The 18,482-nt window shown below is 38.5% G+C and overlaps 1 protein-coding gene across 2 annotated transcripts in view; it reads left to right on the top strand.

The window, feature by feature from the left end:
- Positions 1 to 18,482, top strand: part of SNX27 (sorting nexin 27) — a 66,167-nt gene that overhangs the window by 23,617 nt on the left and 24,068 nt on the right. For both annotated transcript variants that reach the window (XM_053889523.1, XM_053889524.1), the window contains exon 2: positions 3,367 to 3,598. In XM_053889523.1, the coding sequence (XP_053745498.1) occupies positions 3,367 to 3,598 (232 nt within the window). The remainder of the gene's footprint in view (positions 1 to 3,366; positions 3,599 to 18,482) is intronic.

Genomic DNA, 18,482 nt, shown 5'->3' with positions numbered 1-18,482 from the left:
CTCTGGAAAAAATGCATATATGCACACAAATACAGTTTTTCATACAAATGCTATATAGGTGTTCACCGACCCCCAAAGTCTATTGACAACTATACCCCAGGTTAAAGATCCTTTAAAGGAAAAAAATGAGGGAGCTGAAAATAAGATTTGAGCAGAGCTGTTAAACGTTTTTTCATAGATGTGCATCTCATAAGATTGATTTTACTAACATAAAAATCTTGTTTTAGTATCTAAAATGTTTTATTCGGCCTCTAAAATGTGAGTTTTTCCCACTTTGTTAAAAAAATTAAGTCACTTGGGTGACTCAGTTGGTTAAGTGTCTGACTCTTGATTTTGGCTTAGGTCAAGATCTCCTGCTTTGTAAGTTTGAGCCCCATATCGGGCTCCATGCTGTCTGTGCAGAACCTGCTTGGGACTGTCTCTCTCTCTCTCTCTCTCTCTCTCTCTCTCTCTCTCTCTCTCTCCCTCTCCCTCCCTCTCTCTCTCTCTGCCCCTCCCCCATACATGCACACTCTCTCTCCCTCTTTCTCAAAACAAATAAATAAACTTAAAAAACAAAATAACAACAACAATAAAAATTAAGGTTGTTCATAAGTAAGCTAAGACTCACAGGGGTAAATGAAGTTTTCTGTTGATTTCTAACTTTTGCTTTTTCAATTTTATTTTTCTTCTACCAGCAAAACATTTTCTCAGAACTATTAATAAGGCTAAGATTTAATTTTATTTTTATCTATTTATTTATTTATCATTTTATTAAAAAAATTTACATCCAAATTAGTTAGCATGTAGTGCAACAGTGATTTCAGGAGTAGATTCCTTAATGCCCCTTACGCATTTAGCCCATCCGCCCTCCCACAGCCCCTCCAGGAACCCTGTGTTTGTCTCCATATTTAAGAGTCTCTTATGTTTTGTCCCCCTCCCTGTTTTTATATTATTTTTGTTTCCCTTCCTTTATGTTCATCTGTTTTGTTTCTTAAAGTCCTTATATGAGTGAAGTCATATGATATTTGTCTTTCTCTGACTGACTAATTTCACTTAGCATAATACCCCCCAGTTCCATCCATGTAGTTGCAAATGGCAAGATTTCATTCTTTTTGATTGTATAAGGCTAAGATTTAGATGAAATCCTTTGGCAATCCCCAACTTTAGTTTCCATTTCTTCTTCAACCAGAATTTCTTTGTAACAGGCATCTACACAGTACTTCTAATGCAAGTGTTCAGGTGGTGTTCCCAGCAGGTTACATGTTTCATTACATCCATCCTCACAATAACCTTGTTTGGGACTTATTATCGTCCCCACTTTACAGATGCAGAAATCAATGCTAAGAAAGATTAGATGACTTAGTTAAGACCAGTGCCAGTACTAAAGGCAGGGTCAGGATTTGAACCCATGTAGATCTAGCTTCAATGCCTATTTTCTCTGTTTTACCATCTGGTTCTGTGATCAGAGTTGATCACTTTTTCCTGATTACTAGTTTGACCTGATTCAAATTTTAGAAGCCCCAGTTCCCAATCAGTGGTGAGGGTGCTTTTATTTTCTTCTACAGGTAGCCAATTGTAAAATAATATTGAGTTTTTGTGTGTATAAGTTAGACTTTAGGTTGTGAAATGTCTAGCGCGCTGATTTACTGACTAGGTTGTTAAACCCAAAAGGAAAGAGCTTTAGCTGGATGATCTCCTGCCTTTTCTGTTTATGTACATGGATGTTTCAGGTACCAGAGTCTGACAGAGACAATTCCAGTGACTGAAACATTTGTGGAAGGCTTGTTACTAAACTTAGCATCATTTTCAGGAAGGAAAAATCCTAATGGTTTGTAACTGAAAAAGAGCTTAACTCTAAAGGGTACATAAGCTTTTATCAAATTGACTAAAGGCCAGGTGTGTGTTTCCTAACTCTCATGGGATAGCCATGGAGGGAACCTTTGGTCAGCTAGCTGCCTAGTGGTTTTTGCTGAGATGGCAGGCAGGGTCAGCATTGTGGGAAGGTACTTCAGTTTGCTGAGTGAGTTTTGTGAGACTCAGCATCTTTCTTGACAAAATTATTGTTCTTCCAAACCTTGTACTTTTCCTAGTTGCAGCCTTTTTATGTACAGTGAAACAGGGAGGAGAATGAGTAGGTTGATTTACTATATAACTTTATTTTATTTATTTATTTATTTATTTAACGTTTATTTATTTTTGAGACAGAGAGAGACAGAGCATGAACGGGGGAGGGTCAGAGAGAGAGGAAGACACAGAATCTGAAACAGGCTCCAGGCTCTGAGCTGTTAGCACAGAGCCTGATGCGGGGCTTGAACTCACGAACCGTGAGATCATGACCTGAGCCGAAGTCGGACGCTTAACCGACTGCGCCACTCAGGCGCCCCTATATAACTTTAGATGTACATTTTTTTTTATCTTGAACTGATTACACAGAATTTTAAGTGAGATAGCACAGAAAGAAGATAGAATGCTAAGAGGGATTAATTGACATGATTGGGAGGACAAAGAAGTTGGTTAAGATAATGAAAATTTAGTTATCTCCTTGTCTTTTAAAAATTTTTTTATTTAAATTTTTTTTTTTTTTTTTTTTACTTTGAGAGAGTATGTGAAAGCAGGGGAGGGGCAGAAAGACAGGGAGAGAGAATCCCAGGAAAGCTATATGCTATCAGCGCAGAACCCGACATGGGGCTTGATCTCATGAACTGTGAGATCATGACCTGAGCCAAAATCAAGAGTTGGACACTTAACCAACTGAGCCACCTAGGCGCCCCATCCCCTTGCCTTTTTAAAAATGAGACTAGTGTGTATGAATATCTATACCATTTAACTCTCAAGGTGATGAAACTCAGTATAAAGGAAAGTTAAGTTGAATGATTTGAAGATATGGGATGAAATCAGATATACATATATAAATTACCTTAAGTCATCCTTTTTGAGTCTTTACAAATTAAAGGAATACATTTTGTAAAAACTTTCTGATAACAGAAATTTCAGAAAGTTTAAAAAGGATTAAGTACAGTTCAAATGGCAGGATTGTTAAAAGCTACTTTGACTGTATAGTATACATGCTTGGTTAGGGTGAGGAAATTAGCTTTGAAAGCTTTGTGCCCTCTTTCCCGTGTGCTTTCTTGAAACGAAGTGTGGGATTCTAGCTTGGAGGGTCAGGTCCTCTCCAACGTTTCCATTTTGTTCTCCCTGCTGTAAGTTCACAAACAGCTCTTAACATTATGATCTATAAAAATATAAACAGCCTTTCTGGAGCCAAATTAATTTTGTTTTTATGGTTCATACTGCATGACACTGGAGTGGGGTAGGAGGGTGGAGATACAAGGTGTTTGGACCCTTCTTGTTTATGGGATTGTCTTTTTCCCTTTTTCCCCTTAGGAACGGCGTGAATGTTGAGGGGGCGACACACAAGCAGGTGGTGGACCTGATCCGAGCAGGCGAGAAGGAATTGATCTTGACAGTGTTGTCTGTGCCTCCACATGAGGCAGATAACCTAGATCCCAGTGAAGACTCGTTGGGACAATCATTTTATGATTATACAGAAAAGCAAGCAGTGCCCATATCGGTCCCCACATACAAACATGTGGAGCAGAATGGTGAGAAGTTTGTGGTGAGTGTCAGCCCAACTCAGTCCTCAAAACATCTAGCTTTTGTTTCCCCCAGGCTTATCATTTATGATTTATACTAGAGCACTAGATGCAATCACCGCAACCTAGGTCAGTTTGCCTACCAGGAAAATGGGTTCACACATAAATAAAAGACACTGACCGTGATTTTTTTTGCAGGAGGTGAACTACAGTAATGAAGAAGATTTCTCTTTCTGCTTAAGTGTATTCCATTTTATTTCCAGACAGTTTTAAATTTGTATTTGTATTCTGGTTGTAAACATGTGTGAGTTGGTTTTGTTTGTTCTTTTATTAGTTGCTGTATCTCTTTGCTACTAGCAGTCTCTCACTTACTATTGACTCTGCTGAGGTGTAGAGCAAGATTAATTTTAAAAGGTGGTGTCTTCGAAACATTTTGGTAATACAGAGTTTGGCCACATCAGAACCTGCAAGTGCCCTACCCTTCTCTCCACATCTTGTTCTTTTTCATTTTCTTTGGAGATGTCCATGTGAATGATTAATGTGGGTTTTTCCCAAGGTCCTAATTATACTCTGAATACAGTTCCCATGAACTGCTCTATTACATTTCCAGTCTGTTCCTGTTGTAGATGTGTGGGAAAGCCCACCTTGAGTTCTGGGTGCCCGCCCCTTTTCTGAGTGCCTTTGCTTGTTCCTCAAAACCCAGTTGCTGTTGATAGCCCAATCTACTTACTTTTTCTCTTGATTGCGGTATGCTTTATTTGCCTTTGATTATTTGGGGAGTGCTGATATAATGAGAAATTCATTATTCTTTGTAGAAAGTGCAGTGGGTTCTGTTAGACATTGACAAATAGACTACACATGTTTCAAGCTGAACTGCTGACTCAAGTTGCTGTCTCTGAAACTGAGATTTGTTCCCTGTATAGGAATGAGCTACAGGACACTTGTGGTAAATTCTTTTTAGTGAGGAGATGAGAAAAGCAAGCAAGTAAACCAGAAAAATTCAGAAGGATCAAACAATGTTCAACTGCATCTGTAATTTAGCTGGTGATGGTAGTACAGAGCACAGTCTAGCTTGGCCTGGTCTATGGATTCTCAGAGCCATGTACACAGCTTAGAGTTTCGTATTTCAGAGGTGCTATCCATTCAGTCATAAGGCATGTAAAGAGTAGAAATCAAGGTCAGGTCCTAAAATTAGAGCACAATGGATGTTGAGACCTTTTGGGAATTACCTGGGATCTTGAGAACCTTTGTAGTCTTTAGAAAAGGAATGAAACTGATTGTCCCTTTTAGAAAAGGAATGAAACTGATTGTCCCTTTTAAGAAAATCAACATTATTGAGCGCAGTTTACCTGCATTAACATGTCCAGTTTCATGAGTTTGGGTAAGTGTACATAGTTTTATAATCACCACTGTCACAATCAAGATAGAAGAACACTTTCACCACCCAGAAACTTCTCTTGTGACCTTTTATAGTTAGCCCTTTCCCTGTAGCACTACCCGTGTTGACCACTGATCATCTTTCTGTTACTCTATTTTGCCATTTCTAGGATGTCAAATCAATAGGATCATATAAGTAGCTTTTTTGTGTCTGGCATTGTTCATTTAGTGTAGTGCTTTTAAGATTTATAGTTGTTGTGTATGTCAGTAGTTTGTTTCTTTTAATTGCAATTACTTTTTAATTGGATAAATTCATTGCAGTTTGTTTATCCAGTGACTTGTTGATGCACGTTTGGGTTGCTTCCAGTTTGGGGCTATTATGATTAAAGCTGCCATGAAATAACATTAATATACAGGGCTTTAGGTAGATACATGTTTTCATTTCTCTTGAGTAGCTATAAGTGGAATTGCAGGGTCATATGGTAAAAGTTTAACCTTATAGTCAAACTGTTCTCCAAAGAGGCTGTACCATTTTTGCATATTCTCATTTGCAATGGAGAGTTCCAGTTGCTCTATAATCTCTCCAATGCTTGGTATTATCGGTTTTTAAAATTCTAGGCATTGTAGTGGTATCTTCGTCTTTTTTTTTTTTAAATACTGTATTTATTTATTTTTTTTAATTTTTATTTTTTTAAATTTACATCCAAATTCGTTAGCATATAGTGCAACAATGATTTCAGGAGTAGATTCCTTAGTGTTCTTTACCCATTTAGCCCACCCCCCTCCACAACCCTTCCTGTAACCCTCAGTTTGTTCTCCCTATTTATGAGTCTCTTCTGTTTTGTCCCCCTCCCTGTTTTTATATTATTTTTGTTTCCCTTCCCTTATGTTCATCTGTTTTGTCTCTTAAAAGTCCTCATATGAGTTAAGTCATATGATTTTTGTCTTTCTCTGACTAATTTCACTTAGCATAATTACCCTCCAGTTCCATCCATGTAGTTTCAAATGGCAAGATTTCATTCTTTTTGATTGCCGAGTAATACTCCATTGTATATATATACCACATTCTCTTTATCCATTCATCCATCAATGGACATTTGGGCTCTTTCCATACTTTGGCTATTGTTGATAGTGCTGCTATAAACATGGGGGTGCATGTGTGGATAAATGCCTAGTAGTGCAATTGCTGGGTCGTAGGGTAGTTCTATTTTTAATTTTTTGAGGAACCTCCACACTGGTTTCCAGAGTGGCTGCACCAGCTTGCATTCCCACTTTTTTTTTTTTTTAAATTGTTTTTTAATGGTTATTTATTTTTGAGAGGGACAGAGTGTGAGTGGGGGAGGGGCACAGAGAGAGGGAGACACAGAATCTGAAGCAGGCTCCAGGCTCTGAGCTGTCAGCACAGAGCCTGACGTGGGGCTCGAACTCATGAACCATGAGATCATGACCTGAGCTGAAGTCGGACACTCAACCAACTGAGCAACCCAGGCGCCCCTGTCCATCTGGTTTTAATTGCATTTGCCTAAAGACTCATGATGAAAGCTTTATTTTCATGTATTTAGTGGCCATTCTTATATTTTTACTGGTGAAGAGTTCAACTTTTTTCCCCCATTTTAAAACTTGGATTGTCCTATTTTGTTGTTGAGTTCTTTATGTATTTGGAGTCCTTTATCAGATAGATATTTTGTGAAATATTTCTCCCAGGCTGTGGCTGGCCTTTTTATTTTATTTTTAATAGTGTCTTTCAAAGAACAGAGGTTTTAAATTTTGTTGAAGTCCAGTTTGTCTTTTTCATTTATGGGTCGTGTTGTAAGAAATCTGCCTAACCCAAGGATACAAATCTTTTATGTTTTCTTGAAAAAATTTTATAGTTTTAGGTGTCTGTTTTTGTAATAACTTTATTGAGGTATGATTCACATACCAGCAGTTGTATACCTTAGGTGTATATGATTCAGTGTTTCTTAGTATGATCAACAGAGTAGTGCAGCCATCACCACAATTTTAGAACGTTTTCCTCACTTCAGAAAGAAACACTGTACCTTTTAGCCACCTCCTCCAAACCTCCCATCTGCTCTCTACTAATCTATTTTCTGTCTCTATGATTTGCCTCTTCTGGACATTCCATGTAAATGAAATCATATGTGTTCTCAGGGTTTATCCATGTTGCAGCGTGTATCAACCAAGTAATATTCCATTGTCTGGATATACCACATTTAATTTATCTGTTCTTCAACTGATGGACATTTGGGTTATTTCTACTTTTTGACCGTTATGAATAATGCTGTTTTGAGCATGTATGTACAATTTTTGATGTGAATATGTGTTTTCATTTCTCTTGGATATTACGTAGAAATGGAATTACTGGGTCATATGGTAACTCTTATGTTTAACCTTTTGAGGAAATGCCAGACTTTTCTCCAAAATGGCTGCATCATAGTTTTCGCTCTTATGTTTAGGTCTGGGACCCGTTCTGAGTTGATTCTTGTATCAATACTAAATGATAAGGGTCAAGATTTTTTTTTTCAGATTTATGCGATCTGAAGAGAAACCAGAGTATTTTTTCCCCATTTGAATATCCAGCAGCCTGTGTTGAAAAGGAATATCTTTTCCCCATTGAAATACCTTGGCTTTATTGTTGAAAATCAATTGAACATGTGGTTCTATTTCTGTATTCTGTTGGTTATGTCTGAACATTTCAATATTTTTGTTATTTTGAGATTGTCTTCTGTTTAGTGTCTTTTCCCTTGAAAATGGGTCATATCCTCCTGCTCCTTTGTACAGTGAGTAATTTTGGATTGTATCCTGGATGTTGTGAATGTTGCATTGTGTAGGCCTGAGTTCTGTGATATTCCCTGAGGAATGTTGATGTTTTGTTTTACCTGGCAATTAACAAGCTATGCGCTTGTGGGTTGTACTTCATGTTTCAGTTCAATTCTTTCAGGCTTTTCTGTACTACTTTGAATCTGTTCTGCATTTGTATCATTCAGGGAGGGATTAGTATGAGATACTTGGTGTTCATTCACAAACTTAAGGCATCCTTTTCTGTGTTTCTCTCTTCTGGAATTCTCTACTCTTTCTGGTGGCGGCCATGGTTGTAGAATCCTTTCTTTCCTCCAGGCAGGAAGACCGTCAGGGTTTCTATTGGAGTTTTTAGTTGCCTAAGTTAGGCTACTTTGTAACTTATGCCCACTGTCTGGGCAAAGCCCCCTAAAAGCAGACACCTCCCCCCACCCCTCTCAGTGGTGTGCTCCATATTTTAATGTCCCTCTGCAATCTGCCTGCATTTAGTGTAGTATTCAGAATTATCGGGTAATTGATTTTTGCATTTGGTCCAGAGTTTGTAGTTGTTATCACTGGAAAGGTTGGTCTATAGGAGACTCTTCAGTTCTATCAGTTTTTTTCATATATAATGAAGCTGTTGCCTTCTTGATGAATTGCCCCTTTAATGTTGTGAAATATCTCTTTATCTCTTGTAATATTCTTTGTTCTGAAATCTTTCTTTGATATTAACATATGGCCGCTAATAGCTACTTCACCTTTCTTTTGATTATTGTTCTCATTGGGTATCTTTTCCATCCTTTTACTTTTAACTTATCTATATAGCGTGCTTAAGGTAAGTCTTATAGACAGCATATACTTGTGTCTTGCTTTTATTTGGCAACCTTGGTCGTTTATTTGGAGTGTGTTGTCTACTTACGTTTCATATAATTATTGAAATAGGTTTAAATCTATCATCTTATTCTTATGAACTGTATCTCATCTGTTCTTTATTCCTTTTGTCCTCCTTTCCTGCCTTCTTTTTAATTATTTAATTAATGGAGTATTTTTTAATGATCTTGTTTTATCTCCATTATTGTATTATTAGATATAATTTGGGTTTTTTTTAATGTTTATTTATTTATTTTAAGAGAGAGCACGAGTGGAGGAGGGACACAGAGAGAGAGAGAGAGAGAGAGAGAGAGACTCTCAAGCAGGCTGTCAGCACAGAGCCCAGTGCAGGGCTCAAGTTCGTGAACCCCGAGATCATGACCTGAGCCAAGAGCAAGAGTTGGACACTTAACCGACTGATCCACCCAGGCGCCCCTTGTTGTTTTATTTTCTTAGCAGTTGTTCCCACTTTACACTATACATCTTTATAAGTATTATCTTTAAATAATACAATATTATTTCTCATATAATGAAAGAATTTTACAACAGTATATTTCATTTCCTTCTCCCATCCTTTGTGCTGTTGTCATACATTTTACTTCTAAAGGTGTTATAAATTCCATATTACTTTGTTGTTTTCTTTGTTTTAATCAAGAGATTAGAAATGAGAAAAGAGTTCTTTTATATTTAACCACATATTTACCATTTCTGGTGTCCTTCGTTCCTTTGTGTAAATTCAGTTTCCATCTGCTATCTTATTCCCTCCGCCTGAAGAATTTCCATTAATGTTCTTATAGGGCACATCTGCTGGCAATGAATTCCCTTAGCTTTTGTTGGTCTGAAGAAGTCTTTATTTCATTCTTACGTTTGAAAGATATTTTTATTGGTATAAAATTCTGGGTTGATAGTTTTTTCTTTCAATACTTTAAAATGTGACTCCTGTCTTCTGGCCTGCTTAGTGTCTGATGAGAAGTGAGAAGCCTGCCAGTTTTTGTTCCTCTCTATGTAATGTTTTAACCCCTTCTAGCTACTGTCAAAGTTTTTAAACTTCAAAACTAGGTCTTTTTTGGTATTTATCCTGTGATTGGAGTTTTCTAAACTTTATAGAGCTATGGTTTGATATCTTTTATCATTTTTCAAAAAATCTCAGCCAGTATGTCATCAAATATTTCTTCAGCTGTGTTTTTTTTCTTTTGTCTTTCTGAGATTCTAATTACACTGTGTTAGACTGATATTGGCCTTTAGCTTTTGAATGCTCTATTCTGTTTTTCTTTTTTGTTTTGCTTTAGATTATTTTTATTGTCCTATTTGCAAGTTCACTGATTATTTCCTCAGCTGTGTCCAGTCTACTGATGAGCTTGTCAGAGAAATTCTACATCTCTGGCATCATGTTTTTTTATTTCTATTATTTCCCTTAAAATTGTCCATCTATTTACACATGCTGTGTACATTTTCCATGAGATCTTTTTTTTTTTAATTTTTTTTTTTTAACATTTATTTTTGAGACAGAGAGAGACAGAGCATGAACGGGGGAGGGTCAGAGAGAGGGAGACACAGAATCTGAAACAGGCTCCAGGCTCTGAGCTGTCAGCACAGAGCCCGACGCAGTGCTCGAACTCACGGACCGCGAGATCATGACCTGAGCTGAAGTCGGCCGCTTAACCAACTGAGCCACCCAGGCGCCCCCATGAGATCTTTTAATATATGAATCATAGTTATTTTATTTTATTAAAAAAATTGTTTTAAGTTTGTTTATTCATTTTGAGAGAGACAGAGTGAGCAGGGAAGAGGCAGAGAGAGAGAGAGAGAAAGAGAGAATCCCAAGCAGCCTCTGTACTGTCAGCGTGGAGCCCATCATGCTGTTCAAACCCATGAAACACAAGATCATGACCTGGGCTGAAATCAAGAGTCATTTGCTCAACTGACTGAGCCACCCAGGTGCCCCTGAATCATAGTTATTTTAACATCCCTGTCTGATAGTTTTAATATCTAGATATCTCTGAGACTACCTTATCTCTTGACATACGTGTTTTTTATGTCTTGCTTTTTTGTCCTGTAATATGTGATTGAATATGCCAAGCATCATGTGTAGAACAGTAGCGACTGAGGTAAGTAGTATTTGAATCTGAAAATATGCAGGCATCTTCTTCTGTTAGGGGATTGAGCCGGTCAAGCTCAATTTGGGTGTTGTTGTGGCTTTTGGTACCTTTATTGTGCTGTAAAGTTCAAATCCCTCTAACAGTAAGTCGCTTTGTGCTTAGACTGGGGGCTGGGGTCAGAGGCTCTGTTTTTTCTCTGTTCTCCTCTTCCCTCTCTCAACTTTTAGCCACCCCTGCATGCCTGTACCACAGACAAATTCTCTCCATACTCTTGCCTCTCTTCCGCTGGTGAACCACTCTTGCTTTTTATGTAGGCTAGGTTTGTAATAAGGTTCTCTGTTATCTGGTCCTGCTTCTGTCTTAGGCAGTCTACTTAGACCCTGTGCCTATGTCTTGGGAGTGAGACTTAGTTTTTCTACCCTTCTTCCTTATCACAACTAAACTCTGCCTTGTATCTGTGGTTAGTCTTGGAAGAGTTTCTTCTCCCTCCCCCAGCTATGGCCAATCTCTACTTAGTATCAGGAACTTGGGCCTAAGATGGTTTCCTGCCTCTCACCAGGAGTGGAGGGTTTTTGCTTTTACTTTTTTCCCAGAAGCAGGGGATCTTCACCAGTGCCCTCCAGATGAAAGGGTTTGCTGCCCATCCCCCAAGGGACTAAGGCTTTTGCTTAATGGAAGAGAAAGGTCTAGGGAAGGTGGGTGGAGCATTGTGTCTGTCCCCTAACAATTGCCAGTCACCTTTCTCACGCCTAGGCTACTATGGTAGACCATTTCTAGGCTCCTGCTCTGTCCCTAGTCTTTCTTGTGAGCACAAGAGGCCCAGGGGGGAGACTTGCATGTGCATAGGAGCTCTCTTATGTCTGGAATGAGATTACTGTTCTTGCACCTTCCTAAATCCTACAGTTGCTTAATGTATTTGCTACTTCTTTTGTTTCTGTTATTTCTGAGTCTGTTTCTATTGACTGATTTCTCTCCTGGTTTACAGGTTAAATTTTCATGTTTCCTTGTATGTCTAGTAATTTTTGATGGGGTATCACACACTGTTAATTTTTTTTTAATGTTTATTCATTTTTGAGAGAGAGAAAGAGAGAGAGAAAGAGATTGTGAATGGGAGAGGGGCAGACAGAGAGGGAGACAGAGAATTCCAAGCAGGCTCTGCACTGTCAGCACAGAGCCAGATGTGGGGCTGGAACTCATCAGGTGAGATCATGACCTGAGCTGAAATCAAGAATTGACCGCTTAATCCTGAGCCACCCAGGCACCCCCTGTACACTGTTAATTTAATGTTATTGTGTGTTAGATTTTGTTACATTCCTTTAAAGAATGTTGAAATTTTTTCTTTTTCTTTTTTTTTTTTTTTCTTTCTTTTTTTGCTGGCATGCAGTTAAGTTCCTTACAGATTACTTTGATTCTTTTTTAGGTTTGTTTTTAAGCTCTTTTAGTATGAGCATAGAGTAGTTTTTACTCTAGAACTAATTTAGCCCTACTCCTAAAGCATAGCCCTTTTTAGTTCTTTTGATTGCTATAGAAATTCAAGGGAGGTCTCTCTATTCTGGTTGGAGGAAAGTCAGATGATTAAAGATGGTCTTTGAACTCAGGTAATTGTTATTTTTACAACTCACCCTGGTAATAGTTCTTTTCCTCAAATTGCTATTCAGCCAAAATTCAAGGGGAGCCTATGCAGATTTCTAGAGCTCTGTCTCTCTTTAGCTCCCTCCTCTTGTGTTCTGCAAAGTCTAGCTGCTTTAGCCTCCCTAAACTCTAGTCTCTGTCTCCACAACTCCGTGAAGTTGCCAAATTGTTTGGTTGCCCCTGTCTGAGTTGTAGTTCAAGAGTTACCTCTAGACAGGAAGCCTAGGTTGAGGTAGGGCTCATCGTGTTTGTTTTCCTTTTCTCAGGGATCACAGTTCTTAGCTGCCTATTGTCCACTGTCCAAAAATAGTTGTTTCTATGTTTTGCCTAGTTTCTAGTGTTTACAGTGGAAGGTTAATTCCAGACCATCCATAAAATTTCCAGACTATCCTATAAAAGCAGAATATTTTTATTTATGGGTATTTTATTTCTTGATTTTAGAAGACATACCAACAGAATCCTATTTCATACTATTTAGAAAAATCAATTCTAGATGGATTAAGACTTAAATGACAAAATGAAAAAATTAAAAGCTCTTAGTAGAAAGTATAGGTGAATAGCTTTTTGATCCTGGGTATAGCAAAGAGTTTAAAAGACACAGAAAGCACTGGTAATAAAAATAATGATAAATTGGACTCTAAAACTGAGAAATTTGGGGGGCACCTGCGTGGCTTACTTTGGTTAAGCATCTAACTCTTGATTTTGGCTTAGGTCATGATCTCACAGTTCATCAGATCAAGCCCCGTGTCCAGCTCTGTGCTGATGGCACACAGCTTGCTTAGGATTCTCTCTCTCCCTCTGTCTCTGCCCCTCCCCTGCTCATGTGCACTGTCTCTCAAAATAAATAAACTTTAAAAGAATTAAACAGAAAAAAACCCCAAAAAAACCAAGTTAATAAAGTGACAAAACAAATGATACAGTAGGAGAAGATACAGTGTATACAACATGAAAAAGATTATGTCAAGAACATATAAACAACTCTACAAATCAGTGAGAAAAACACAAAAAATTAATGAAACACTGGACAAAATATATGAATATGTTTTTTTACAGAAGAGGACACTCACATGGCCAATAAATACGTGAAGAGATGATTGACATCATTACATGTAACATTAAGAGAATTGTAAATTGGAACCACAGTAGGAAATCTTTTCCCACCCATTCCCCATTGGCAAGAAGTAAAAGAATTTTTTTATGTATTATGAAAGGAGTATAACTTGATGTAACCACTTTAGCTTACAGTTTGGCATGATCTCTTTCAGTTGAATATTCACATACCTTATAACCCTGCAGTTCTAGTCTGAGTACATCTAGGAGAATCTCTTATATACGTACAACAGGGGGCATATGTACAAGTTCATAGCAGTATTTGTTCACAATAGCAAAAACCCAGAATCAACCCAAGTGCTCATCAACAGAACAGGTATTTAAAAAGCAAAACAACAGGGGTGTGTGGGTAACTCGGTCGGTTAAGCCTCTGACTTTGGCTTAGGTCACAGTCTCACAGTTTGTGGGGTTAAGCCCTGCATCAGTCTCTGTGCTGACAGGTCAGAGCCTGGAGCCTGCTTCAGGTTCTGTGTCTCCCTCTCTCTTTGCTCCTTCCCTGCTCGTACTCTGTCTGTCCCTCTCAAAAATAAATAAACATTAAAAATAAATAAAAAGCAAAACAACTGTTATATACAGCAGAATAAACCACAAAGGTGTGTAACATTGTGGATGAGACTAAGGGAAAAAATAAGCCCTGGAAGGTCTCACTGTGCATGGTAACCTTTTTATAAAACCTAAATGCCCTTTAAAAATTAAAATAAAAAAGAATTTAAGTATTACATGTAAATACAGGAAAAAACTATAAAAAGAAAAGCGAGGGAATGATGAACATGATTATGATCATTTTGGGGGTCAGGGAAGCAGGGAGAGGGGATGAAGGAGGCAGAGACTATGGTTAGAAATAAGTGTCATGGGGCGCCTGGGTGGCTCAGTCGGTTGAGCGTCCGACTTCGGCTCAGGTCACGATCTCGCGGTTCGTGAGTTCGAGCCCCGCGTCAGGCTCTGGGCTGATGGCTCAGAGCCTGGAGCCTGCTTCCGATTCTGTGTCTCCCTCTCTCTCTGCCCCTCCCCCATTCATGCTCTGTCTCTCTCTGTCTCAAAAATAAATAAACATTAAAAAAATTAAAAAAAAAAAAGAAATAAGTGTCAGGGTCTTAGTTTATAGTTTACTTTTTGCAAGGTTAAAAATAACTAATTTAATATCCAAAGAGCTTGCCATGAGACTATGTTGTGAACCAAAGATTATGATTAATCCAGTTCTGTATACCCAAGGTCCAAATAAAGAAAAAAAAAAAGTAACGGAGACCATTTATGATCCATGTTAGGGAGAATACACACACAAGAAACCGAAGTTATTTAAGAGCATATTGTGGCCTTTATGCTTTTTTCTTCCCAAGAAGGAGCCTAATGCTTCAGCATTTAGGAAAAATATTTCAGTGTTCCATTGTTAAGGATCTCACCCATTTTACTCAGAAATCAGCTAAGAGTGCTGTATCTCCTTTTGCTTTTATAGGCAGCTTATGAATGGCAATAATGTTTGGGTTTTTTTTTTTTTATTTTTTTTAAATGTTTATTCAATTTTGAGAGACAGAGACAGAGCATGAGGGAGGGAGGGGCAGAGAGAAAGGGAGACACAGGATCTGAAGCAGGCTCCAGGCTCTGAATTATCATCATAGAGCCCGACGCAGGGCTCGAACCCACAAGCCGTGAGATCATGACCTAAGCCAAAAGTCAGATGCTCAACTGACTGAACCACCCACGTGTCCCTAATGTGGTTTTCTTAAGATGAATTTTCAGCTAAAAATAAGATTAAATGGCAGGGTGCTGTTGGAAGCAATTTGTTGGTCATAATGTACATTGAAGATTCATCCAGATCAACGGCAGGAACCAGGACAGTGTCTGCTAGACTTTCAGAAGCTGAACTTGAGTGATATTGCCATGGCCAAAATGTCATCATTCTACTTTTTTTTTTTTTTTCACTTTTGCATTATGTATGGAGATTCTCTTCTCTGTTCAGTAGCACAATTCCTGTCGGTTTACTAAAGGTTTGAAAAAATGAGAACATTTTAATATCTAGATCCTACATAGGTTGAGACGTTATCACTGAAAAGCCTTATCTGTAGGTGGGAGGGTTAAGGAACCAACAAAATGAAGATCTCTGATATCTGGGATTTCAGTTTTGCTATTGAATACCCAGATGTTACTAGAATTGCTTTCCCACAGTGGCTTGTGCTTATTGTAAGACTTTATCAGTTACAGGGCGGCTGGCTGGCTGAATCAGTAGGGCACAAGACTGTTGATCTTGGGCTTGTGAGTTCAAGCCCCACATTGCGCATGGAGTCTACTTGAAAGAAAGAAAGAGAGAGAGAGAGAGAAAGAAAGAAAGAAAAGAAAAGAGAGAAAGAAAGCAAGAAAAGAACTTACCAGTTACCATCTTCTGGCATTCATTACATAGCATTAAATCATGAGGCTGGAGAGATAAATGGCATAGCATGGATTTTCAGCATTTACATATTTAGAAGTCATTTTGAAGTTGAATTTTGGAACTTTGACTTACAGAATCTAGAGAAACAAAATAAGATCACTGATCAGATAAGTTTTACACTTTCCCCACCTATAATCCATGCCTTTTTCCCTATTGGGTTCTTACTGAACAAAGACTATCTCAAGAGGACTGAAACTTGTTACCCTCAATGGTGCTATGAGTGATGTGGAGCATGCGGGCTGAGGCCTGTAACCTGTGTACGGAATCCATGCCTGCAGTGCCCTGCCTGCCCAGGTCCTGGGGCTGAGGGTGGGCTCTGCTCTCCATGCATGAATTCACAGACAAACAACAGAAATGATGTTGGAACAGTGGGAATCAGCAATTTTGCACAGGAAGCTTTGGGAGATGTTGTTTAATGTAGTCTGCCTGAAGTTGGGACCAAACTGAACAAACAAAATGAGTTTGGTGCTTTGGACAGTGTGAAAGCTGCTGGTGAACTCTTATTCTCCTCTATCAGAAGAAGTAACTGAAATTAATGAAGCTCTTAGAGAAAATCCAGGACTTGTCAACAAATCTTGTTAGGAAGATGGTTGTCTGATCAAGATAACAGTAATCCTTCAGAATTGGATGAATTAATGAGTGAAGAAAAATATAAGAAATATATAAAGTCTATTGAGGAATGAAAATGGAATCCCTAAAGAAACTAGTATAAACCAAAAAAAAAAAAAAAAAAAAAAAAGGAAGAAAGAATTGTTTTCTCAGACAACTGGTTTTGCAGTCTGAACATTCCAACTTGAAGTCTTGTAGGTTATGGTCAGTTGGAGAAGAAGGTGACCAGTGATCATTAAATTCAGTGTACTATCACAAGCTAGATTAACTTCATCTAATTCCATTTATGAGCCAACCAGTCTTAGGGTTTAAATTAAAATGGAAAGATCCTAGAAGCACGGCCTGCCTGTGTATATCTTTAATTTCTATTTGATTATGTTCTCCTTTAAGTCCAGAGAATATATATATATATTTTTTCAACATTTATTTATTTTTGAGAGAGAAAGAGGACATGCGCAGGGAAGGGGCACAGAGAGAAGGGGATAGAGGATCCAAAGCAGGCTCCACATTGACAGCAGAGCCTGACAGTTGGCTCGAACTCCCAAACCGTGAGATCATGACCTGAGCTGAAATCAGATGCTTAACCGACTGAGCCACTCAGACACCCCCAGAGAATATATTTTTTGACGGACTTTCTCATTTGTAATGAGGCTCTGGGCGTTTCTCATGGATCATGGACATTCATGAGTTTTAGGCAGAAGATCTCAGCATGCACTAAGTGAATTGGTCATTTTTTGGGCAAATGAGTGTATCCAAACCAGGGAAATACAAATACTAATAGATCTTGGTTCATTTTAAGGACCAATGAAGAACAAAGCAGTCTCTGTTGTGATTTTAAAAAAAAAAGTTTTTTAATGTTTGTTTATTTTTGAAAGAGAGAACAAGCAGGAGAGGGGCAGAGAGAGGGAGACACAGGATCTGAAGCAGGCTCCAGACTACGAGCTATCAGCACAGAGCCTGATGCAGAGATTAAACCCACAAACTGAGATCATGACCTGAGCCAGTCAGAGGCTTAACCAACTGAGCCACCCAGGTGCTCCTGTTGTGATCTTTTTGTATATTTCTCATTTACTAAGCACAGTTAATTTAAAAGTGTTTTTGGCTCTTGTGGAAGCCATTTCTACTTGCATTAAAATATTACAGAACTGTCAGGCATCCTGTTTATATTTCTGTTTCCTGTGATGCCACATTTAAATAGAGATTGGTAGGGAGGTAGGTGAGAGGCTATTTAATGTTAACTCTTCTCACTTTATCAAGAAACTGAAAGTTGAATCAACTTTTCAGATTTCTTTTTGAAACTATCACAAAGGCTTCTCAAGCTCTAGGGTTCTACCCTAGGAAATATTTTACTGGACTGGAGATCACTCAAGTGGTCACCTTTGAGGAAATGCAGTCATAGTCTTCATGTACATTATCAAGGACCTACTGTACTCTTCCTTGGAAAGAGACTTGGGGGCAGATCTTTGAGCCGGCAGTGTCACTAACTAGTTTTACCTCCCTTCCTTTCTTCATTGTATGAGGAATTCAGGCTGATACATATCACCTATAGTATTGCGGACTTGCTTTTTAAGCAAAGGAATGGTGATATTAGTGAGAAATTTGGATAGTTTAGTTTGAGATGGAAGTATATAAGACCAAACTGAATAAGACTTCTTAAGACTGCCTGCTCCAGGGGTGCCTGGGTGGCTCAGTTGGGTGAGTGTCCAACTTCGGCTCAAGGCATGATCTCATGGTTTGTGAGTTTGAGCCCCGTGTCGGGCTCTGTGTTGACAGCTCAGAGCCTGGAGCCTGCTTCAGAGTTTGTGTTTCCATCTCTCTCTCCCTCTCTCTCTGCCCCTCCCCCCCATGTTCTCTCTCCCTCTCTCTCTCTCTCTCCCTCTCTCTCTCTCTCTCAAAAATAAACATTAAAAAAAATTTTTTTTAAGACTGCCTGCTCCAAAGAGAACAGGTGGTGTTGTGTAAAGAGACTCTTGTTTTCTTATGCATTTGTACTTCAGGAGGAAGTGA

The sequence above is a fragment of the Panthera pardus genome, unplaced genomic scaffold (assembly GCF_024362965.1).
Source record: "Panthera pardus isolate Hobbes unplaced genomic scaffold, ASM2436296v1 HiC_scaffold_11, whole genome shotgun sequence".
NCBI classification, from domain to species: Eukaryota; Metazoa; Chordata; class Mammalia; order Carnivora; family Felidae; genus Panthera; species Panthera pardus.
Note: the sequence above shows the minus strand (reverse complement) of the source record. Positions and strands in the feature narration are given on the sequence as shown.